The following is a 25,295-nucleotide window of genomic DNA, read 5'->3' as shown; positions in this document are numbered from 1 at the left end:
TTATATCCTGCTTTTCCTCCAAGGAGCCCAGAGCGGTGTACTCCATACTTAAGTTTCTCCTCACAACAACCCTGCGAAGTAGGTTAGGCTGAGAGAGAAGTGACCAGAGTCACCCAGCAAATGTTATGGCTGAATGGGGATTTGAACTCGGGTCTCCCTGATCCTAGCCCGGCACGCTGGTGTGCTATTTTCTTTATACTATATGTTATTTATGTTTACATTACATATTATCAAATATATCTATACTATGTATTATTTATCATTGTAAGCCGCCTTGAACACTATTGTACCAAGGCGGGATGTGATAATCATCACAAGTGCAGCAGCTGCTAAAGATTTCCTGCCATCTTAGAAGCTCCCAATTTCCTGGATCCCATCCCTGGACTCGCCCCCGCTTTCCCTTCTGCAGCTAAGGTTGGGAGGAGACGCACCTCCCCGGATCTAGCGATGCTTTTAGACTGTGCAATCATGCTTGCTGCTGCTGAGCACTTTAGTTCTGGCGTCGGAAAGGTCCCGGAACCGAGCCCTGCCTCCAATTAACACAGGGAGGGGAGCAAGAATGTCCCAGGCCGCCCCTCCCCACCCAACGGGGCCACGTGATTCAAGAAGCCGCCGGCTGCCCTGGAGAGGGTAGCTCCTCCCCGGGAACGCGGCAGGCGATGGGAAGGGCCCGCAGTGACGCGGTCCCGGTCCCCCTTCCTGGACAGGGGCAGGAGGAAGAATTGAGGCGGAGCGAGCTTGCGGGCAGGCGAGTGGGTGGCAGCAGACGCCCAGATCGGGGTTCTCTGCTGCTTCTCCAAGCGCGCCTTGGGCGCTGCGTCGCGTCCCGTCCCGTCGCTTTCCCCCTCCCGCTGCCTGTGTGAATCGAGGCTTCGGAGGAGAAAGCAGGCTCCGGATGCCGTTCCCCGGCGGCTTGTGGTGGCTGCTGTGCTGCAGGCAAGGATTCACTCTGCTCCGGCGGGACTATGGCGAAGCAGGCAAGGGGGCGGCGGACGAAGAGGAAGCCGAGGAGTCCTTCGAGCTGCGCAGTCAAAGCAACCAGGAGGTGGGCTTTGCGCGGGCGGGAGCAATCACTCCCTGGTTTGCATCTCATTCCCGTCGGAATGCAACTTCTGCAGAGCTAGATCTTACTACTGGTAATGATCTCGGGCTTATGTGGCCCCCTGGAGCCGCCCCCAGTACCAAGGGGACAAATTGGGTAGGATCTCCTGTAAGGTCTGGAATGGAGCTTGCACCGCGGTTAACTTCTGAAAAGAAAGAGGCTTGCCTAATGCTCGGAAGCCTACTTAGACGCACTCTCCAGTTCGTGGAATTGCTCGTATACTCAGGGCTGAAGGAATTAATTTGGCACATGCTCAGAGGTATTCTGGCCTGAGACTTGACTCCTATTAAGTCCCGGATCCACACTCTTCATTTGCAAAGAAACATAACCTGGTCTCTAGATGGTCTGAGTCTGCATCAGACAGTTTCATATATTAATATTTTTCTAGGCTCCTTTATACCTCTGAGTGTGCTTCAGTGCTGCTGTTTGGGGCCCCCATCTGCTCCCATCTGTCCCCCTTGTCTCTGTAGGAGAGGATCAGTGGCCCCATCCTCTTGTCCTCCCCATCTGTTTGATTCTGTACAGACTGTAATTATTGGGGAGTGGCCCCAAAGGCAATACTGCCTGTCTCATCCTGCCTATTTCTGTGGGATCAATCTCCCACAGACTGATAGAATTAACCCAGCCACCAGAGTGATTTGCTGGCAAGGTGAGTTGGGGAGGGAGGTGCTTCCTCATATTTATAATCCTTATATAATGCAATTGCCATGAATTATGCAGGATGAGCTGTCGTCTTGGCTGCCTAGACACCTCTTGCTCCCTGTCCATTTCCTTTTAATTGTGGGCAGAGGAAAGTCATGGAGAAGAACTGAAGCCTGGCCAGCCTCAGGGTGATGGGGAGGCCAGGCTGCTTGTTGACTGGCATGAGCCCAAGCCTGGCTTTCAGGGCCTGTCCAAATGCCAGGAAAGAGTTCAGAAAGGAGTCATTCATTTTCTTCTCTCCCCCCAACTCCTCTCTGCAAAAAGGCAGGAGGGATGCCACTGGTTCCTCCCTCTGCCCCTTGAACTTGCAGATGGCAAAGGGACCCATTCCTTGGTTTTCTCAATTTGCCTTCCTCCTGTCCCATCAGCGATGGCTAGTTTCTACAAAGAAGACTCCAGTCATCTGAGTTGAAACTCTGAAATATGTGGGGACTGTTGGTGGTCACTCTGCGGAGGCAGGAGTGCACTCTGCACATACCCTGATGCACAAGTTCATTGTATATCGTGTCTGAGAGCCTTCTCATTCCAGACAGACCCCAGAGCTCAGGACTGAGCTCTTTGCTCAAATAAAGCTGTAGCTGCTGACAGCCGACTGATTTTAAGGGATGGTGTGATGTCCATGCTGGGACAGAAAGAGCCTGTCCTCCAGGGAACATTTTCCCTTTGTCTGTCCTAGTACTTTGGAGAGTATTTAACAGCTGCATTTCTTGGCACAGGCAAAAAGGCTGAGCTGCCCTCTCAAACAGAACAGAACTGGTACCTCTATAGCTGATCTAGAACCCCCACAAGGTACTCCAGGAAGCTTAGAGCTGGGGAAACTTCTTCTCCCACCCAACATATGCCTGCACACACGCACCCCTGTCTCTTTTTCATGCTTTCTCAGTCAAAAAGGCAGGCTCTGTCAAGAGGAACGGGATGTGACATGTTGAGGCAGTGCATCACCGTGGGCTGGAAGGAACTGGTTTGAAGTTCCTTAGCTTTCCATAAATGTGTCGTTGGAGCTCCCTAGGAGGAGAAAGGCTGACCCTGGATTGTTGGGGAAAGAAAGAAAGAAAGAAAGAAAGAAAGAAAGAAAGAAAGAAAGAAAGAAAGAAAGAAAGAAGCTTGACTGCCCAATGGATGGTAACAATCTGCCAACACAAGTCTGTGCCTCTGGCTGCATTTGTAGGGCATATTGTCTCCCTAGGTAGCAAGAAGTCTTGTCTTTCCACTTGCAGATTTGGGATGGTAGATCCTCTGAGTACAGGCAAGAGAGGGTTCTGTTTCGCATCCTGGAAGATGAGGTGGGTTTGCAAAGTGCTCTGAGCAGATTCCTCCCACCCCACCCTGGCCTCCGGACGTGGCAGAGAATCACCTCCTAGTCAGTCCTGCTTAGCAATAGCATTTGACGCATATATTTGTAACTAGTGGCACCTAGAGAAGTGACAGATAATCGGGGCAAGCCTGGACTGTAGAGTGAGGCTAGCACAAAAGATGCTCCCTTTCCCACCTCTAACAATCGTGACACTGTCTCGGAAAGTCAAGTGCTCTGATGGGGCCCATTTCTGGCCACTGCATAAGAGCCCTGCTGAATTAGATCAAGGATTTCCCTGCTGAATTAGACAAAGGATTTAATTGTCCTGTTTCTCAGAAGCTTCCACAGCAGAGCACAAAGACAATAGCGCTACCTTGATGTTTCCCTCCAGTGGCAAACATCTGGCTTTCAGGAAAATATTGCTCTTGAATGGAGAGATTCCATTTAGCTACTATTTCTAATACCAATGGACAGGCCCCTCTTCCATAAATGTGTCTAATCACATTTTAAAGTCATTTGAGCCTGTGGCCCTTACATCTTGTGGCAATGAATCCTATACATTAATTATGTTTTGTGTGACTTTCTTTGGTCTGTTCTGAATCTACTTAATTTAATTGGTTGAACCCAAGTTTTAGAACTATGAGAAAAGGGGGGGGAAATATCTCAATTTACTCTTACATCCTATACTAAACTTAAGCAGTGAGGTGGCCAAATTTGCAGAAGACACAAAACTATTCAGGGTAGTGAAATACAAAACAGATTGTGAGGAGCTCCAAAAGGATCTCTCGAAACTGAATGAGTGGGTGACAGAATGGCAAATGTGTTTCAGCATAAGTAAGTGTAAAATGATGCACATTGGGGCAAAAAACCCCAATTTCACATATACACTGATGGGCACTGTACAGTCAGTGTCTGACCAGGAGAGGGATCTTGGGGTCATGGTGGACAGCTCATTGGAAAGTGTTGACTCAGTGTGCGGCAGCTGTGAAAAAGGCAAATTCCATCCTCGAGATCATCAGGAAAGGGATTGAAAATAAAACTGCTAATATTGTAATCCCCTTATACAAATCTACAATGTGGCCACACTTAGGAGTGCTGTGTACAGTTCTGATAATTGTATCTCAAAAAGGACATTACCGTACATTTATTTATTTATTTACATATTTTTATAGCGCCCAACACTTGCGTCTCTGGGCGGTTTACAACAAAATAAAAACAGAAAGTAAAACATTAGTTAAAACAAAAATGAAAACTTTAAAACATTACAACAATTTAAAAAATATTTAAAAACCTTTCCAGTATAGTACTGGAAATGGTGCAGAAGAGAGCAACCAAGATGATCAGGGGCCTAGAGCTTCTTCTTTATGAGGCAAGGCTACAGCATCTGAGGCTTTTTAGTTTAGAAAAAAGGTGACTGAGGGGAGACGTTTTAGAAGTCTATAAAAATTATGCATGGTGTGGAGAAAGTAGATAGAGAGAATTTTCCTCCCTCTCTCACAACATGAGGACCGGGGGTCATCCCATGAAAACGATTGCCAGGAAATTTAGGACTAACAAAAGGAAGTACTTTTTCATACAGTTCATAATTAATCAATGGAATTCTCTGCCACAGGACAGGAACACAGGAAGCCACCTTATACTGTGTCAGGCCACTGGCTCAGTATTGTCTACACAGACTGGCAGTGGCTTCTCCAAGGTTGTAGGCAGGAGTCTCTCAGCCCTATCTTGGAGAAGCCAGAGAGGCATCTTGAAATCTTCTGCAGGCAGGCAAGCAGGTGCTCTTCCTAGAGCAGCCTCCTCCCCTAAGGGAAATATCTTGCTGTGCACACGTGTCTCCCATTCAAATGAAAACCAGGGCAAACCCTGCTTAGCAAGGGGACAATTCATGTTTGCTACCACAAGACCAAGTGTGGTTAAAAGGGGCTTAGACAAATTTATGGTTTCCCAGTGGCATCTGGTGGGCCACTTTGGGAAACAGAATGCTGAACGAGTTAAACCTTGAGCCCGATTCAGCAAGGTTGTTCTTATGTTCCCAGACGTGCATACATTTATAAACCTCTGTTGTATATCCCCTTGGTTGTCTTTTGTAAAGTAAAAGTAAAGTTGTGCCATCGAGTCGGTGTCAACTCCTGGCAACCACTGAGCCCTGTGGTTTTCTTTGGTAGAATACAGGAGGTGTTTACCATTGCCTCCTCCTTCACAGTATGAGATGATGCTGATCCCAATAACATCAAACGCTTTCTTAGTGATGTCCTCCAATTACTGTCTGAAGCTACCAGAATCACGTTCCCAATGGAATGCTGTGCTGAAGCAAAGTTCCAGCAGGCGTGAGCTTGCCACTTCAAAGATACCTTGTTAGGCTTGAGAGACCAGATCTTCAAACTAGCCATCAGATATGTGTCAGCTGGGTGTGCTCTAGTGTCACCTGAGGCTGTTACCCTTGCCCTCCTCCCCCTCATGCCCCTCAGGAAAAGAGATTCAGAGGATAGGAACATAGGAAGTTGCTTTGTACAGAGTCAGAACATTTGGTCCATCTAGCTCGGTATTGTCTTCACAGACTGGCAGTGGCTTCTCCAAGGTTGCAGGCAGGAGTCTCCCTCAGCCATATCTTGGAGATGCCAGGGAGGCACCTTGGAACCTTCTGTGTGTGTTTTTCCCAGAGTGGCCCCCTCCGCTAAGGGGAATATCTTATAGTACACACAAGTGTCTCCCATTCAAATGCAAACCAGGGCAGATCCTGCTTAGCTAAGCAGACAGTTCATGCTTGCTACCACAAGACCAACCCCCTGGGTGGGTCTAAGACTGGGGTAGGAATGTCTGTAGGATCTGTCCAGGAACCCCAATGGGTAGTAGCACAGAGGATAATATTCACGCAGGAACTGGAGTGGATAGTTTTTTGTTTGTTTGTTAGTTTGTTACATTTTATATCCCGCTCTTCCTCCAAGGAGCCCAGAGCAGTGTACTACATACTTGAGGTTCTCTTTCACAACAACCCTGTGAAGTAGGTTAGGCTGAGAGAGAAGTGACTGGCCCAGAGTCACCCAGCTGGTTTCATGGCTGAATGGGGATTTGAACTCGGGTCTCCCCAGTCCTAGTCCAGCATTCTAACCACTACACCATGTTGGCTGTCAAGGTAAAGTTATGCCATCAAGTGGCGACTGTTGGCAACCACAGAGCCCTGTTGGTTGTCTTCGGTAGAACACAGGGGGTGCAGTATGAGATGATGCCTTTCAGTATCTTCCGATATCACTTCAGCCCAATATTGGTGTTTCCCATAGGCTGGGAAACATATCAACAGTGTAGAGAAAGTTTCATTCAGTTTCTGGGATCTCCAGGTTGGGCTGGGAAAGACGGAATCCCGGAGTGTCACTGCCATTCAGCCTAGACGATATTGAGCTAATTGGACCAATGGTGGCCTTTGGTATGAGGCAGCTTCCTATGTATGTTTGCACTCTTCTTGTAAGTCAACTATGCGGGGCAGGCAGGGCAAGGTTAGGCAATGTTAGACATGCACACTTGTAATTGCTGCTTTGAGAGCCAGTTTGTGGCTGAAAAGCAGGAGGAGGAGGATAGAACAAGCAGGGTTCCATCAGAGCATCCAGGTGTGCCGATGCTGGCTTTGCAAGATCATGGCTCTCGCAGAAGATGGCATTCCTCATCCCACCCCTTTACCACATCAGAGTGGTTGATAACAAGGGGATCCCAGCTGTTGGTGGATGACTAATAAAGAGGTCCTGCTGACCTCTTCCCTTTCTTCTAGCCACGGGACTGATACCCAGTAAAGGAAGTAGAGGCATGTCATGAGAATATTCCACTGCGTGGCTTAGGGGAGAACAAGCAGCTTCTATATCTGCCTGCTCAACTTTGGGTGTATTTGCAGGGGGGTGGGGTGGCTGCCAGGCAGTGTTCCTCCTGCTGGGTCTTGCTGGCCCTCTGCCTGCCCAGATCTTGTTGCAGGCCCTCTTCCTCCGCCTCCATATGTGCCCAGTGGTTGCCCTCTGGCAGATAAATATAGCAGTTGGTGTACTGAACAGCAGTGCCAGAGCACATTTGTACTGCACTTTAAAGTGTTGAAACCACCTTACATATAATAATTATGTTCATCATACAATCAAGATTATTTGTTTTATTGGTTCAGCATATAGGAATTACTTGGGGAGGAGTGCACGTAAAGTTGTGCCTTCAAGTCGATTTCGACTCCTGGCGCCCACAGAGCCCTGTGGTTGTGTTTGGTAGAATACAGGAGGGGTTTACCATTGCCATCTCCCACGCAATATGAGATGATGCCTTTCAGCACCTTCCTGTATCACTGCTGCCCAATATAGGAGTTTTCCATATTCTGAGAAACACACCAGTGGGGATTTGAACCAACAGCCTCCTGCTCTCTAGGTAGGTTACTTCCCTGCTGCGCCATTAGGTGGCTGGGGTGTAATTGGACCAAATATTAGAAAAACTCTGTATATAGAGGCTAAATTATAGCTCTTTAAAGTAGTTTTGCCCATCTAAAATATACCTTCAGTTTCTCCCTTCAGCTGTTTCATGTCAAATATTCAAGTGAGGCAGGCTTCTCCCTTTTGCTGGTTTGTTGAAAATCCATTGTGTGTTACTAAAGCTCTGTTCACACATTATGCTTCATGCATGCACAATCTCTGTACAGTGAACACGCATTCAGATCTGTTTGTGCATGTACAGTTATTCACACACTATGTTGAATGTATGTACAGCAGTACACTTCCTATCTGTGTCCTGCATTTCAGGGGCCTGTTCACTTTTAAAATGAACACAGATATCGTCATTAAAAAAAAAAAAAGTGCATGTGTACAGATGCCTGAACGCACGTAGAACACAATGCCTGACGGGTGTGAGGTTTCAAAGTTCCAATTTTAATCAGTGGGAAGTGAACTTAGGTCAATTTATATAGCACATTTTATTTCTTCTTCTTAGTTTATTGAACTTTTATCCTCTCCTTCAACTCAGAAGTGCAGGAGGCTCGATAGTGGAAGCCAGTAGACAGACGGAGGGCTGGGGACAGGAGGCAGGGGAGAGGTAATTTCCCATGCATGTGAGGAAAGGAGCGAGAGGTGCTGGTGGGGGCAGGGGAACAAGGAGAAGAAGAAAGCTCTGCTCTAGGGCCTGGTGCTGGGATGTGGGGGGGGGTGTTTGTTGTGGGGGGTGGGGGGGCGCAGAGGTGGGATGGTGTGTGTAAGAGAAAGGGATGGGAGGGAGGTGGGGGAAGGGGTGACTGTGTGGGAAAGAAGGCTTTTCACACAACAAATGCACACAGAGGGAAACAGGCTTATGGGAACATAGGAAGCTGCCAAATACCGAGTTAGACTATTGGTCCGCCTAACTCACTGTTGTCGACACTGACTGGCAGTGGCTCTCCAAGATTTCAGACAGAGGTCTCTTCCCTGGAGATGCCAGGGATTCAACCAGGCCTGCTCAATTTAGGCCCTCTCCGCTGTTTTTGGACTACAACTCCCATAATCCCCAGCCACAGTGGCCAAAAGCCAGGGGTTATGGGAGCTGTAGGCCAACATCTGCAGGAGGGCCAAAGTTGAGCAGCCCTGGATTAAGCCCTGGGACCTTCTGCAGGCAAAGCAGATGCTGTACCACTGAGCTGTGGCCCCATCCATTTGGCCCCACCCTCCACACAGTGGTTTGAAGATCGGAACAGAACCAACATATGTGCCATTTGTATGCAACTTGTATGCAGCCAATGCAGGGTCCCCTGTTGTGTGGAAGGAGGCAAAACATACAAACGTGGTAGGCACTGTTTTGACCTTTGAATGAATATGTGGAGGTCAGGGAGGGGGGGCAAGCAGGCATTAGCCATGCATTCATTCTGTTCACATTTGTTGCCTGAAAAAGTCTTGAGAGGCTGGTGGTGCTGCTGCTGGGTGTGTCTGTGTGTAAGTAAGTATAGGGGGAGTGATGCTGTGTATGTGTGTGGGAGAGAAATAGAGAAGTGCTGCTGCTGCACATGTGAGCCAGAGGTGCTGGTGTGGGGAGGAGGGGTGGGTGTGGGGGAGTGTTGCATGTTTTGAAAGGGAGGAATACTGCCTGTGTGTGTGATCAAGGGAGAATTCACGTATCTGTAAAATCATCATGGTTTTCTACGTGTTTAATTTTTTGACAGCATATTATTATCAATAATAAATAATTTACATCTCACCCTTCCTCCAAAGAGCTCAGGGTGGCATACATAAGGGCTTGAAAAATCCGAGACATCAAGGAGCCATGATGGCTAGAAACTGAACTGTGGTGCCTAGACTAAGATATTCAGAGGTAGAGTGATTTAATAAAATCTTTATTGTTCCCAGGTAGCCCTGATCCTGTTTGAAGTATGTTCCTTGTAAAAGGGGTAAAGAGAAGCCCATTTACAATCCATCCCCCACAAAGTCCATCACTAATTTCTGTAATTTTTTCCCCCCAAGTGTCCATTGTCTGGCTCCTAAATTTTTGGGCTGGCTCCTAGATACAGAAAAAAATGGTCAAGGCCTGGCATACATGACTGGGACTTTCCTTATTTAAGACTCACAATAACCTTGCAAGATAAGTTGAGCTGAGAGATTTTAGGTCACCAGAGAGCTTCATGGTTGAGTGCAGACTTAAATCTGGGTCTTCACAGCCGGAGTCCAACACTCAGTCTAACCTAAGAGCAGACAGACAGAAAGTAAAACAAAATCTGCTGGTAGATCCTTGGAAGATTTGTAATAGATTGTCAAAGATTTGACTCCTGATAGTTTAACAATCGCAACTAAACTATGAAGTTTTTGCTTTGTTTTTTAAGTCTTTGCTGTGGGTCTGGCCTTGTGCTGATTGCTTAACTCTCAGTCTTGCTGTTCATTACCTGTAGCGTATGAATTGTTTGCCTTTGATCAGGTTTCTGCAGCCCTGCTGTCCAGTTCTAGAGTTTATTGTTGAAACCCCTGATTTGTAGTAACTTGGATGGAGATGTGTATTTGTGTATGCAGAGTTATCCCAATGTATGTCTTGAGGGGTGCAGTAGCTCTCTGCACTCCAGCTGCCATTTTGTACCACTCCACCCCTCCCCATTTTGCACCTGTCTATGATTGGTAGTCCTTGATGTTCTAGTAAAAAGCCAAGTAGATTCCCCCATACCTAAATTTTGCCCACCTTTACTCTAGTCAATATATAATCCATATTATGATTTTTAGTTGTAGTAACCACTGAGTGTGATTCACTTCATTTGCAGGTTATGATAACAGTGGACTACATTCCATGGTGGTTGTAAGCCACTTTGCCTCTCCTTTAGCTCCCTCATCACTTGTGACAGTATGGGGATAATAGGGATGGATTTCATTGTATGCCTAAGAAACATTTTGAACCATTGATAGGACGAACGATGAAAATGATGATAAAAACAGGGATTCGTGGGGATAATTAGAAATGGCTTGATTTAGGGTTGGTGTAAAAATAGTAGATATTATGGGATCAGACATGAAAATGATAAATTAAAATACCTGCCTTTACTTCTGCACAATGTAAATAGTAAACGTCTACTGTCTCGGATATTGTCCTTGGGAACATCTAACTACATCATAGGCTGAACATGTCGTTTGCCCTTGCATGCCTTAAAAAAAGGAAAGAAAATAGCATTTGTGGGAAGGCCCAGTTGGGACTGCATTGTGAGGGTGGGGTTTTTTTTAGCTCTTTTTCTCTGCCATGGGGACTGTGATCTGCCATGGGGACTGTGATCAGGACTGTGATCCCAGCTGGGTCCCCTTGCAAAGGAAGGAAGGGCCAAATCGCGTATTTGAGTGCAGCCTGTAGTTTGGCCCTCCGTGGATCTACGCACCCACTTTTTTCCTTGGTCTTTTAGCCCCAATCCTCTTACTCTGTAGTTGGAGAGAATAATGAAGCTCAGGACAGAATGGGTGCAGTGGTCACCTAACTATACATTAATCCAAATGAAAGCATATAGGGAAAGCATGGGTTCAGAGACATTTGGCATGTGTTAGAAATGACAGGTGCCTATCTATACTTTCTGTCTATAAACGTTGTTCCTTTTCCTCCATATATAGTCAGTTGCTACTAATGTATGTTATCCTCTCTGGCTGAAATGAAAGCATATAGGGGCAGTTGGGGACCATTCTGCTGCTAGATGCCCAGTACACTCATATTTACTCCTGAACGTCAACATTCCCCAAACGGACAAGGAAGGGTGTTTGTGCTGAAGGACTAAGTGGGGGGGATGGACAAATGGAGGCTAATGTTTGCTGGGGCATGGCTGAGAATCAGGAGTGTGCCTGTCTCTCTTGCCCTGGCTGGGGGCTTCTCCAGAAGCACTGAATCCCTTGGGACAGTGAAAGGTGAGGTGCAGTGCTTGTACTGCCTGTGACTGCTGAACATACTCAAACATATTTGTTTGATTTTTATTCTCCATCCATCCATCTTTTAAGAGAACGACCACCTTTTAGGAGAGGAGAGCTTGTCTTGTGGTAGTAAGCATGATCTGTCCCTTTAGCTAAGCAGGGTCTACCCTGGTTGCATATGAATGGGAGACTAGAAATGTAAGCACTACAAGATATTCCCCTCAGGGGATGGAGCCACTCTGGGAAGAGCAGAAGGTTCCAAGTTCCCTCCCTGGCTTCTCCAAGATAGGGCTGAGAGAGATTCCTGTCTGCAACCTGGGAGAAGCCACTGCTAGTCTGTGAAGACAATACTGAGCTAGATAGACCAATGGTCTGACTCAGTATATGGCAGCTTCCTATGAGAAAGCCACCTCCAGCCTCAGAGGCACGATGCCTCTGAATACCAGTTGCAGGGGAGCAACAGCAAGAGAGAGGGTACACCTTCATGTCTTGCCTGTGTGCTTCTTGAAGGGATCTGGTGGGCCACTGTGTGAAACAGGATGCTGGACTAGATTGGCCTTGGGCCTGATCCAGATGGACTGTTCTTATGACTTCTTAGGAAAGCAAGGGCAATTTGTGAGACTGTATTTCTTAATATTGCATTTACTGAGGTGGGTGCCTTAACTTACAGGGCCCATGCATTTGGGGTGCACGAGTCAGTTTGCAGCTCAACTCTTCTCTTTAAACCATTAAAAAAAAAAAATCCACGCATTGGGCAGCATCTGTAATTGGGAAGGCGGTGAAGGAACTGCATTAGAAGAAAAGGGATTGCTAGTCTTGCTAGCAGTTGCAGGTGGGAAATGGGTTTGTGATATCCCCCCCCCACTCCACTTCTAACTTTGCTTCATCTCTGGAACATCTTCCCTGTTCTGTGGATGGCTGCTGTCAGTCTTCCTGCCCCTGCTGGATTGTGATGGCTCGTGCCAACTCGAGTGGAGTTCATAACAGGTGTTTTAATGCCACAGGACAGTTGGTGCCCTGTCCATTAGTCAATACCTGTTGCTGTTGCGGCTCTCTCCTCCTCCTTCTCCTCCTCCTCACTCAGAGTGGCTTTATATTTAGTCTCTCTCCTGCTCCTCCCTTCCCCCAGGAACTAGTCCAAACTGGTCTTTGCTTTGGGGGAACAGTGTTGGGGCTGTGCCAACCTGCAATGTACTGTGTGCCCTGCACTCTCCACCCATTCCCCTTAAGTGCATCTGGGATCTCCTTGCCATTTTTGCCAAGGTTGGCAAGTCCTCTGGAGACAGTGCATGTGGCCAGGGTTTTCCCCCCGACCACTTTCCCAGCATGCCCTCCCCTCCTTTGCAGAGGCAGGAAGCCTCGGCTACAATAGGACTTTGTTTGCCTGCGTCTTACTCAGCAGTGTGCTTGTGCAATTCTGCACGGTCTGGAGCCCGACACCGAGGTCAGCTGAGGATACAGGAACCCGCTCAGCTGCTGCAGCTTGCGGTGTGTGTGTATTGCAGGGGGTGGCTAGCCAGGCTGTGGCCTGGGAGAGGCACTAGAACGGACTAGGCGGCCTGGGAAAGTTGCAGATTAATACTTCATTTCCGTGTGTGGTTGGGAAATGGGACTGGGAGGTGGCCTGCATGAGTCGATGTTGTTGTGCATTTCCATCTTCACTTCCAACCGGTCTCTGACTTCTGACCATATAGTCAGTGATATTGTGCAGGTGGCGGTGGCAGTGTGTCTTGAAGTACCCAGTCTCTGAGCCCTTCAGGCATGTTTCCTACCCTAGTAGTCCTTAAATACGGCTCTCCCACCTGCTATAGAATGGGATGCATGTGGAGCTTTGCCTTTAAATTCTGACAGTGTTCCCCTTTCCTCCCTCCCTCCTCCCCTCCCCCTTTCCAGGGACCTACCTCACAGGTGACCCTCATTCAGCCCAGTCGTGCTAGCACTGATTCTGAAAGGTGAGCAATGAAGGGGTGTGGTGTAATGGAGCTGGTGCTCCCCTGGGGAAGAGTGTATACGGTGGGGCTGCTCAACTTCGGCCCTCCTGCAGATGTTGGCCTACAACTCCCATAATCCCTGGCTATTGGCCACTGTGTCTGGGGATTATGGGAATTATAGTCCCAAAACCATGTGTGTGGGGGGTGGGTGGGCGCAGAGTTGAGCAGGCCTGGTATATGGAGTGGGAAGTGTTGCATGTTATGAGAGTTATTTCTCCTGTTGCCACCACCATGGAAACAAGTGAGATCCTACAACCATCTTGATTGACCCCTATGGTCCTCCCTCCAATAGAGGCTGAGAAATTATGTGTCTCGCTCCTCTTTCGATTCAGGTATGGGATGCTACCTTTATGCCTCAAGTTGACAGTTTCTTAAACATGGAAGTAGAAGGCTTGGGAAGGTACTAACAAGTACAGTTTAAACATCTCTGGGGCCAAAGCCTGCCTCAGTGATGTAGCACTCGATTTGGAAGTCCAACTTCTCTAATCTTAGATTCACAATGACTGGTGGTCTAAACTCAATGGGAAGGGAAAGTTAGGTATGCGTGTATGTTTTTGTTAATAATTGTTACACATTAACAACTGGTTTCCTGGACCCATTCCTGTCTCGAAGTAAGCTCAGACTGAGGGTTTCTATTGATTTGGATTTCAGAGGAGAGATCCACTTGCCCAAATGTGGGGCTTAATCTTTAAAAAGAGAGGTCTAGGGCCTAAGCTTGCTTAAAAGACACACCCTCTCTCCTGAAAGCGTCCCCCCTAATTCTAGATCCTGGTGGGTGTGGGAAATGTACTCTGCACATGTTCAGAGGCAGTCTGCTTTCATGATTCCTTCACATATTCTAGGATTAAGCCCTGGTGTTGGGAATAGGTCCTTCCACTCATTCCTGGCCCAAATTATGGCCTTTCAAAACTCCTCTGTTCTTTTCTTTTTCCTGAAAGTCTCGGCCGTTCCTTGGCTAGAAAGCTGCTGGGGTAGAGAAGGAGGGGTTTGTGGGAAGGATTATGTCTGACGACCCACACACCTCCCGCCCTGTCTCCAAGTTAATGGTTCCCAGCTGGGTCCAGGCTTAGTTATGGAGCCTGGAGGAAGTGACTTCTGCATCACATCTGTTGCCAGACAGGGCCTGGGAAAAGGCAGAGGGGAATGGGAGCTTCTATTGCAAGGCTGAGGGCTCTGGGGTTCTTCCTCTGGAGGGTGGGGGCTAGAGCATAGTTTCAGTGGGTTTGTGGGGAGGGGAGAAAGGATAGAGGAAAGTGAGACCTCCTCTCGGAAATGTTGGGGGCAGCCTAATGGTGTCAGAACTGCTCTAGCAGGCTGGCAACAGAGAAGAATTAAAACAAATTAGGGTAGGGCCTGAGAGTGTTGCTTAATTTTGCTTGAGCCTGGAGCCTATTTTTAATACTAGGATGCAAGCCTACAAATGAATGAATTATCCAGTAGAGTGTCTCTGAGCATGTGCAGAGGTGATGTTTCTCACCACTTGAGAAACTACACTCATTCTCCAGACATCTAAGATGAGATCCCAGGTCAGGGAGCACGTCTCTTCTGGACAGGCTTGACACCAAGAATCTGGGAGCTTGGGTTTGCTGGGAAGGAAGAGTATGGGGCTGCCTGTCTTCCATCTCCCTTAGAAAGACTCTGTGGGGCTGGGCACTGCACAGAATCGTGAAATGTGGAGGAGAGGGCAAGCCGTCTTTCTTTTCCTTTCCTTTTCCTTTCCTTTTCTTTTCTTTCTCTTACACACAGGCAAGCACACTTTTCTTTTGGACAGTCCAGCCAGCATCCTTTCCCCCTCCTGGGCTCTTTCATTTTCCACATTCTTGGCAGACCTATTAAATAAACAGCTTATTTTTAGCCTGAGGTCAACAGTGCAAGATCTCTCAGCCCACTTTCCCACAACCATGGAGGAAAGAGGCGGAGGCTTGGGGCTGTGTCCCCCATTCCTTTCCTCCAAGAACGGTGGCGGCGGGGCGGGGGAGGTGTTAGAATGAGGGTGTGCAGAGTTGCAGAGGTTGGAGTCCTGATTTCTCTGGCAGGGAGCCTTGGAAACTTTAGAGCCGGGATACTCAAACTTGGGTGCCCAGATATTGTTGGATCCCCAACTCCCATCATCCTTGGCCACAGTGGCTTTTGGCTGGAGATTATGGGAGCTGTAGTCCAACAACATCCAGGTTTGATGTTGACCCCCATTTGAGAGCCTCTGCTTTAGAGCACTGATCTTCAATAGGCAGGTTGGGACCTTCAAATGGGCTGCGCCAAGGGCACAACCACTATTTTCTTTTGTCTTGTTTGTTTGCTTGTTTCTCTGCTTTAAAAAGAAGGCAGAGAGGGTAATGCAGAAAAATGCAGAGGGCAGGATGGCAAAAGATGGGGAGAGAGAGAAGAGAAAGCAGAAAGAAAAATATTTGTATACTGGAAATTAGAATTGAAGATTGGGGCTGAGTCTGAAAAGAGTGAAGATGACTGCTCTCGAGGGAGATGGGGAAAGGACGCTCTGGGCCAAAATGGAAGGAGCTCTGAGTCAAGGATCTTGCAGCAGGGGGAAACAGATCCTGGTCTCCTTCCTACCTGCCCTATTGATCCCCCCCCCCACACACACACCGCTTATTGCCTAGCTTAGATTGATGCCTTCATCTCTGTTGCCTTCAGGTCTTTGCCAGCGGCTGAAGAAATGTGCAGTCTTATCGCAGAGAAGAAGTGTGGGAGGGTGCAAGATGAGCCTGATGCCATCATAAAAGGTGGGATCTCACACAGAGTGAGTTAGAACCAGAACTTTAAAAAATATATATATTCCTATCCCTGTCCAAAGGGATGAGGAAGAATTAAGCTCCTCTCCAGACCAGCAGATGCTTTTTTTAGGGCCCCCTCCTCCACAGCAACATTGTGTGTTGGAAGGAAGGAAGATTGATTCTGGGCAGGGTTGTCTTCACCAGGACTCCAGCCAAGTATGCTGCCCTGGTCAGGGTTTGCAGGAGAGGCTACTAGGTGTGTTCCTCAGGGATTACCGGTCGGCTCCTTTGCTGCAGATTGTAACCAGGACACAGCCTCTCTTGCATATTCTTCCCATTATGCAGACTACTGCATTTTGACGGGGGGGGGGGGCGCGGTGGGAGTTCAAGTCTCTCATGTAGGGAGACCCAAAATTCCCTCTGTGTGTGTGTGTACACATCTGTGTGCTGGAGAGACTGTTCACTATCTTTTTGTCAATCTCCCAGGCTGGCTGCAGCGAGAGGTGCGAGGAGGTGTCAAGACCCCCTGGCTGCGTCCCCGCAAGTACTGGTTTGTGCTGACACAGGATTCCCTTGACTACTACAGTGGGTGTGACGTGAGCGCCCGGCGTCTTGGGTCTCTTGTCCTCACCAGCCTCTGCTCTGTGCTGTGGCCTGACAAACAGACCTACAAGGAGACAGGTAGAGTGAATGAGTGTGTGCACACGCGTGTGTACTGTGTTGAAGAGCCAGCATAGTGTAGTGGTTAGAGTGTTGGACTAGAACCAGGAAAACCCAAGTTCGAATCCTCATTCAACCATGAAACTCACTGGGTGACTCTGGGCCAGTCATGTATCTCTCAACCTAACCTATCTCACAGGGTTGTTGTGAGGATAAAAATAAGCATGTACTGAGCTCCTCGGAGAAACAGCAGGATATACATGTTAATTTTTTTTTTTTTTTAAGAGTGGGAGTAGAGCAGGGAGCTGAGGCTCTTGGCTCACTAGTTTAGATATCTTGAACTTCTAGCGTGTGTGTGTGTGGCATGAGTAAGGCATGCAAGGCCTCTTCTTTTCCTGCATCCCTTCATTTGTGTGTCTCTGTAAAGCACAGGTAGGGTGAGCCCAGCAGGGAACTTGGGTTCTCCTGCCAGGGCACGGTCTGCTGTTAATACCTTCTACGATCCATCAGCTGGGCTGGAGGGAAACCAAAGGTGTGCCTTCTTCTTGCATCACCCCAGACGGGTCTGTCTTGTTTCCGTGTCTCTGTTCATCACGTGTTGGTGCCCCCTCTCCCCCCCCCCCGCATTTCTGCAGGATACTGGGCAGTGACAGTTTTCGGCAGGAAGCACTGTTACCGGCTCTACACCGAGCACTTAAATGAGGCTGTGCATTGGGTGTGTGCTCTGCAGAAGGTCATCGTCAGCAAAGCTCCTGTGCAGACCCCCACCCAGCTGCTCATGTATGACATTGAGGTGAGGAATGTGGCGTGGGAATGGGTGGGGATATGCTCCTGGGAACAAGGCAGAGGCCCTTGGTTTACCAGCGACCCCGTTGGCAATAAAGCAGTTGGAGAGCCCTTGGCGATGAGAAAGCTTTGCAGAATAATGTTTATTCTATTTTTAGCCCACTTTTCAACCAGAGTTCCCAAAGCGGGTTACAAAATCAATAAAAAAAAGCCACGGATACATTAAAAGTTCCATCAGCATCTCCAGGGTGGCTGGCTGGCTGCAAAGAGAACTGGATCTACCTGCAGCCATTCCGAGAGGAGAGCTGGTCTCAGCCAAGTGATGGAGGAGGCAAAGCTCTCTCACCTTTCCTGATGCTGTAGGCAGGTGGAATGGCTGCAGGTGGATCCAGTTCACCAAATAAATGTTGAATTCAGGTGGCTGAATTCAGAGGGGGTGGGAGGGAGAGGGAGAGGGGCAGACCAGCCTTTAAAAAAAATAAAAAGACAATGACCCAGAGCTCAAGCCTTCCTGGAAACTTTACTCACTCATTCCATATGGATAGTTGTTGGCTGTAGTTAATGGGATATGAGGGAGAGGTACTCTGAACATTCTCAGAGGAATTCTCTTCATTGTTAGGGGGCGAGCCTTGACTTGAATACTCTCCCAAGACACACAAGTAGAGAATCACAGGAACATTTCTTAGTGAGGGTGGGAGTCTTACTTTTAAAAATTAGATTCCTGGCTTTGATTCCGATGTATTAATTCTGTTTAGTTACTGAGAATCTTTAGTGTGTCCTAATTTTTCAAGGTTTTTATAGATTGTTTTATTGTTTTTCATAAATTAACTCAGCTGCCTGGGGGTGGGGCTGGTTTTGGGCAGGAAGGTGAGGTATATGTTCATTAAATAGTAACATATTTGGGGCCAGAGGCAGAGAGCCAGGCTGGTTCCTCCAGTTTAGCACCGACCCATTGCCAACAATGCACTGGATGCTGACAAAAGCATTACATTGTGCACTCTTGCCCTGCAGGGTTTGCAGTGTACAATGTAGGTGGAAGTCCAGACCGGCTTTGCCTGTCACCTGAAGTCCACACCTTTGTGACAATGCCCTAGATTGGAGCAGCAGCTTTAGGCGTTCTGCACACAGTGCACACGCCCTCCTCAGGGAGCGGAGGAGGTTTCCCCATCTTGATCTCAAGGAGTATCCCCCTCTCGAGCAGCCCTTTGGGAGGCTGAATGGGAAGGTCTCTCAGTTCATTCTCTCTTGCCCTCCTCACTTTCTTTTCTTCTCCCTTGCAGGAGAATCGCAATAGCCCAGAAATTCTAGAGCACATTTATCACAATAACTCCATCCTGTGCTACACGGCTGGTCCAATCTATGCCCCACTGCTGCCATTCCCTTATGGAGTGGGTGAAAATACAGGTGAGTGGCTTCTCTCCACCACATAGCCAGGATCCTCCTTACACTGGTCTGCTTAATTGTGTATGTACGCATAGGTCTGCATGCCAGGCCATGGACTGTACAGCCTCCCAAGCTCTGTTGCAAAGGTAAATGTGGACTAAAACGGAAATCCGTTAGATTGCAACACCATGCCAACATGCTTGGACTTTCTCCAGTTTGGCAAGAAGCTTCAGTCCCCCTTTGTGATGCTTTATTTTTCCACATGCATGCTCAGACATTATTCAATATATCCACGTTCGTGACTCATTTGGAATCTTTATCAACGTTGGAGTGCTCACTATTCTTCATATGGACTTATATACTATATTTGTAGTATATTTATGTGCTTGCTCAGATGTACACCCATTCCTTGTTATGATTATTCACTCATTATTTGAGTCAATAAGTTTGGGTACATGTATGTGTAGAATTATCTGTTTGATCATTGTTTATTGTTCTAGTTTTCTAGATTTATGATTGATACGACTTTATTACTAACATTCACAATATAGCATCCAGAATTTGTTTCATGGACTTCTGCGTAGTGCTTTCTTTCCTCCACTTTGATTTTTGGCTTCTCTGCAGCTATTGCAGTGCCTCCGCTACCAATAGCATTTTTTGGTCGCTTAGCATTTACCTTTGCACGGTATTTTTCTATCCTATCTCCCAAGCTCTGTTGCTAGATTTGGCTGTTTTTAAGCCAAATTTTGGGTTACGGCCCATTTGACTCACGAGTATATCCCTTAGGTTCTGGCCACACTGTCTCAAGCAGTGTTCTGCTTATGAAAATGGAAGCAAGCAGTGCAGTCAGGCCTGCTCAGCTTAGGCCTCCCAGCTGTGTTTGAACTACAGTTCCCATAATCCTCAGCCACAGTGGCCAATAGCCAGCAATTATGGAAATTGTAGGCCAGCATCTACAGGAGGGCCGAAGTTGAGCGGCCCGGATCTAAGTACATGGAACTTGGTTAATGACTCGTTTCCCACCTCCCTTGTGTTCCGCAGCTCCTTGTGGCCGAGGCTACGCAGCACTTCGCGATGAAGCCATCAAGCTGTTCCACTCTCTGCAGCAGCTAGAGGGGGTGCGGGAGCCAGCCCTGCTCATGCAGGGGGTGCTGCAAACTTGCCGTGATCTCCCACCCCTCGTGGATGAGATTTACTGCCAGCTAGTGAAGCAGACAACAGAACCGCCCACACCAGGTGCACCCACAGACCTGCGCTACTGGCAGCTGCTCACTTGCATGAGCTGTACATTTTTGCCTTCCCCTCCTGTATTAAGCTACCTGCATCTGCATCTGCAGCGGTGAGTCTGGGACAAAGGGACCGATGGGCGGGGGGTGTATGTAGAAGGGAACTGAGCTAATATAAGCAAGTCCCAGAGTTGGGAGACCAGTTGGCAGAATCCTCCCTTCCTCTTGAGGGCGATTAGAGGGTGTCCTGTCTGTCCACAACACACTCCCCTTTCTCTGTCTGCACCAGCTCCTGTCCATAGGGAGCTTAGGAAAGGTGTGCCTTTCCTTCTAATTCTGTGTTTAGAGATGAGATATTCCCAAGTACCAGATGCTGGTTTTAACCATAGGGGAAGGAGATCTCCATCATGCCCCACTGGCGAACTTCCCTGAGGCATCTGAGCCAGCCCCTGCTGGTAGAGGGGAAGCTGAGCAGGTGGTGTCATTGATCTGATGCACCAGAGCAATGCAAAAGTTCTTCTGTAGGAGTCTTTTTGTAGGTTGGGTAGCGTACTGAGCAGCATTCCCACGAATGGCTCGCACCAGACCTTCAGTTGTCTAAGGCCTGTCCTCCCAACCCTGCAGTACAGAGAACCATTTCCCTGGATCAGAGATGGCCCAGTATGGACACTTCATCACAGAGGCTCTACGCAAGACCAAGGGGCGGGAGTGCGTGCCCTCACTGGATGAGATTGAAGGGCTGATGGGACGCCAGGAAATGATGTGCACCGTGCATTGCCCTGGCACTGCTGCCTGCCATGTGGCCATCAGTTCTCACACCACGGCCCAGGAGGTGAGCAGAGGTCTGGATGCTGGGGAGGATAGGGGACAACTTCATTTTGGGACAGAATCTCCCTTGGTACCTCAAGTTTGCTGCAGCACACAAAAAAAGTTTGCAGCTGGCATTGCCTACATCCCTCCTCTGAGAAGGGAGCAAGTATTAGAAGATGAAAGCCTGTGTTGTCAGGAGGAGGACTGACCAGTCACACTTCCCCATTTTCCATTGTGTGGTGTGGTGGAAGGATAGAGATGGGGCCACCTTCTCTTCCCCTCCACTGCGTTACGTGCCAGCTGAGCCTGGACCAGAGAGAGGGTCCTTCTCTCCCTTCCACCCATTCATCTTCCATCACCGTGCTTGACCCTGTCTGTGTCCCCCTTTGCAGCACTGAGTGCCCTCCTGCTGGGTGTGGCCAGGCCTCCTGTCACCCCCTTTGTCTCCTCGCCCCAGGTGGCCCAGGAATTGAGGTCGCGCCTGGGCCTGGTATGTAGCCCCAACTCGTTTGCCCTCTATGAGGAGAGCTGGCAGCAGGAGTGCCCCCTTCCAGAGGATGTACTGGTGGTAGACGTCCTTGCCCGGTTTGAAAAGTAAGTATCTCCCACATACCGTTAGTTTCTCAGTCACAGATGAATGGGGTTCAGAGTCCCAAGGAGTGAGCAAGATGCTGAGACTCTTGAAAGGGGGAAGAACTAAAAAAGCTGCTATGGCTGTGGAGATGGTATAGGAAATATGTGGGTGGCTCCTTGGGAAATCTTAGAAGCTGGAGGGAGCAGGAACAATGATGTGTTTGCAGGGGTGGGGCCTTGCTATGGCTTGTGGAAGCAGAATTATGCAAAGTAAGCATATAAAGGCAGGTTTGCATACTTTTCCCAGGACACTTTCAATTAGTTGTTTGATTTTTTTACACCCAGGGTACAGACAAGAAAAGCTTGCATGCGCAGCCGTCTAGATGGTGGGGAGGGGAGGTTGAGCCATACTGCGGAGGAGGAGGAGGGGAGGATTGTTCTGGTTACAATCCCTTTCATCTGTTCAGCTTACACAGCAGATGGTCAGATTGTCAACAGGGATAGGTGGTTTAGTGTGTCCTTGCACTGATGGGGTGTCTCTGCTTGCCTTTCCATCTTTCCTAGCTTAGCTGGGGAAGAGCCACACCGGAAACCCCCTGGGAGACTGTGGTTCAGACATTATGGATGCCTGGACAAGGACAGTGTCCCCCGCAACAGCCAGGAGTTTGTACTGTTGTTTGAGCAGGTAAGGGTCATGCCGGTTGAAAGGAAAATCACAGAGGGAGGGGGGTGTTGCTGGCCTAGGGGTAACCACACATTTTCTTCGGCTCTCTCCCTGCAGGCCCACAAGCTGGTCCTCCGTGGCTGTGTGCCTGCCTCTGAGGAGACACTCCACTCTTTGGCTGCTTTACGCTTGCAGAGCCTGAATGGTGACTTCTCTACCCACATGCCCTTCCCTTGCCTGGACCAGCTCTTCCCTCCTGGCCTGCTACACTCCCGCCTGAGTCCCCTGCCCTCGCCACCCTCTAACCCCAAGGTCTTTCCCGCCACCCGGGGATTTCTCGCTGGGGCGTTCTCAGCTGGACTGTGGGGTGGCCCTTCTCTGGCCAAGCAGCAGGTAGAATGGAAGCAACATCTGCGTGACCGTCTCCGGGAGGAGGCAGTCTCTGTGATGGGAGCAATCATGGACAGATGGAAGCAGCTAGAGGGAATGGGTCAGCTGGAGGCCATGGCTGCCTACATCGACCTGGTGGGCGAGTGGTCAGCTTTTGGCTCTGCTCCCTTTGATGTAGAGGCTCATCTGGTGAGTTACCACACTGGCATTTCTGTACTTCCAGACCTGACTTTTAGATGGGTGGTGTGGAACAGCTGGGAGTGGGGCACATATGAGAAGAGGCTTAACACAAGGCCATTCATGGGAGGAGTCAAGGGGGCAGGCTACACTACTTGGCCAAACAAGACTTGCCCCTCATGGATGTGAAATCGTACAAGAACTCAGAAAAAGAGAGAGCACTAGTATGAAGAGGAGTTGCATAGCCTTAGGACGGATATGTGATGGAAGTTTTACTCTGTCTTAATTGTGGCCCATTGATCAAGGAAGGATGCCGCCCCCCCCCATATTATGCATTCTGGATGGGCAGTAAAATTGCCTTGTGGTAGATGAGTGTTGGAACAACCAGCTGCTGTAGCTTACCCCAAGGCAGTCTTGCTGTACAGACTGGAGGAAACTAACCTTATAGACTCTCATCTGTCACTGCAATATGGACCTTACAGTAGACATTGAGGCTGTGCTCCATCTGAGCCTTCCTGTTTGGAGAATGCCTCCCGCATCCACCCCCATGGGAATGACTAGAACAAGATATCTGGAATATCAATCGCCTCCCCACACAAATCTGAAGTGCTGCTCTTGATCAGGCTCCATGTGGCTAAAATGGTGTGCCCTGATTCTTTATCCAGAAAAAAAATCCTTGCCTGATTTTTAACTACACTATACAGAGTGTAGGCACACACGATTTTCTCTCTCCTTGCTCCAGATTTTTAACTACTAGTATGATTTAGAACTGCTTTTGTCTGAATGTTATCAATGGAATGGGAGTGTGAACATGAGGGAGGGGTATAGCATCCCGGGGCTATGGACGTTTGAAACCCTCTGCTCTTCCCCACCCCTACTGTGCAGCCTCTCCCTATCCCCCCCCCCCCTGCCCAGTGTTAAACAGATTTTTAATGCATATTTTAAAAAAGCGAATGGGTTGAGCGTGCTGTATCGTAGAAGCATATGTAAGCTTTTGAGTTCCAAGTAGAGTTCCTTCCAACTCTAAGTGGGTCTACTTCTAAAAATGTTGTTCTGTGCAGAGAGAGCTGAACCTTTTTCATGAAAGGAGTTTTATGGGGGGCAGGGCTGGTAAACTGAGGCAGGCTATGGATTTCATTAAAGTTGTAGTTGGCTCCAGCCAACTGCATGACTTCTTGGACTAGAGAAATACAATGGGTAGTACTAAAGTTATAGAAAAGGGTTGTCTTGTTTATACAGGCCAAAGCTGCTGGCTTTTGTTAAGTGCAGATAACACGTAGGACAGCTTGAACTGCATGTACTTTGCACTTAAAACATTTCAGAAAACCAGCTTCTGCCACCCATAAAAAAGTCGAGTCTTTAGCTTACTCTGCTAGCACTGGAAAGGGACTGTGTTGAAAGTTCATCAGCTTTACCCACATACTTGGCCAAATAATGCCTGCATTCTTGGCAGGCCTGAGCCTAAACACTTGCTTCTTTCCCACTTGGGCATTGAGCTTAGGACACAAAACCCAGAGCCCACCTTCCTCTGGCTATCTTGGGTAGGCTACATCCTCCTGTTCCATTTGCTCTTGGATTTGGTCATTAGAGAAGATGTGCTTGGGGTGTCAGCTCTGTGTGGTAAGGAGGCAGCACATTACAGTGTAGAAGGGGCATGGCTGGTTTATGTTTGACAGTAAACAAACTTTTTCCTCTTTTTTTTTCCAAGGCAAGGGAGGTTGTGCAACTCCTACAGGCATATGTGACCAGCAGCAAGCCTCAGCTGGAGACACCCAGCACCCCAGTGGCTGCACTCCAACAGCAGGGACTACACCCACCCACCAGGCTACCAGAAATGGGACCTTTTTTGAACTGACTGGCTCCTCTTGCCCTGCTAGCAGACTTGTAGTCCAGGACCAGTGCCTTCTCCAGTCAGATATCTGCAGCAGGGGCACCAGTGGTACTTTATGCTCCTAAGGAGCTGCTAACTAAGTTCTCTCTTGTTCGGAGGGGGTGCCCCACCCCACAGACTTGTGTAAAAATATATTTATAGAAGTAGATGTTCTCCCTGTTCTGCTCCCTTCTAGCACTTACGCCTAACAAAGCTGCAGGCAGCTTTGTTTCTCTTCCCACACTTCAGAGCAGCTGGCCTCTATGCACTGGACACCATCTTCCACTTTACACCCCAGCTGCCAAAGGCCAGCAGAGGAGTTATGGAACCCAGAAGCAGAACCTACCTAGGCCAGCCCTGTTGTTAGTCTCCTGTACACAATTTTTTTTAAAAAATAAACAGGAAAAGAGACTAGTTGTTTAACTTTGATCTGAGTGAGTTCAGAGGGAACATGCTATGTACCTTGCAAGGAAGATTATCAGCCTTTCTCGAGTACAGAGTTTCACTGCAGCAAGGGCAAGAAGTTAAATTGCAGGAGGTAGGGTCGGAGTTGGTAGAGGGTAGCTTGTTCTCCTAGCACTAATCAGAGCCTTTTGTTA

At 48.4% G+C, this 25,295-nt stretch overlaps 1 protein-coding gene and 1 long non-coding RNA gene across 6 annotated transcripts; one reads left to right on the top strand and one right to left on the bottom strand.

Moving 5' to 3' along the window:
- Positions 1-418: 418 nt before the first annotated feature.
- On the top strand, positions 419-25,107 carry PLEKHH3 (pleckstrin homology, MyTH4 and FERM domain containing H3). Of its 5 annotated transcripts, XM_053259209.1 has the most exons (12): positions 419-1,045; positions 13,331-13,389; positions 16,078-16,166; positions 16,644-16,838; positions 17,453-17,610; positions 18,884-19,007; positions 20,028-20,325; positions 20,837-21,044; positions 21,480-21,616; positions 22,160-22,280; positions 22,377-22,838; positions 24,535-25,107. In XM_053259209.1, exons 1-12 carry the CDS (start codon positions 896-898, stop codon positions 24,679-24,681), a joined length of 2,148 nt encoding a protein of 715 aa, XP_053115184.1. In that variant the 5' UTR covers positions 419-895; the 3' UTR covers positions 24,682-25,107. The 5 variants fall into 5 exon arrangements, with proteins under 5 accessions (XP_053115184.1, XP_053115186.1, XP_053115187.1 ...); XM_053259211.1 differs by lacking the exon at positions 13,331-13,389; XM_053259212.1 differs by lacking the exons at positions 419-1,045; positions 13,331-13,389 and adding an exon at positions 13,606-13,760.
- On the bottom strand, positions 9,208-11,229 carry LOC128328946 (uncharacterized). The gene is made up of 2 exons (XR_008309461.1): positions 10,586-11,229; positions 9,208-9,753 (listed from the first exon to the last, which is right to left on the bottom strand). It is a non-coding gene; the product is annotated as an uncharacterized LOC128328946 (long non-coding RNA).
- Positions 25,108-25,295: the final 188 nt, after the last annotated feature.

The sequence above is a fragment of the Hemicordylus capensis genome, chromosome 6 (genome assembly GCF_027244095.1).
Source record: "Hemicordylus capensis ecotype Gifberg chromosome 6, rHemCap1.1.pri, whole genome shotgun sequence".
NCBI lineage: Eukaryota > Metazoa > Chordata > Lepidosauria > Squamata > Cordylidae > Hemicordylus > Hemicordylus capensis.
The sequence above is the reverse complement of the archived record's forward strand: the minus strand, read 5'-3'. Positions and strand labels throughout refer to the sequence as shown.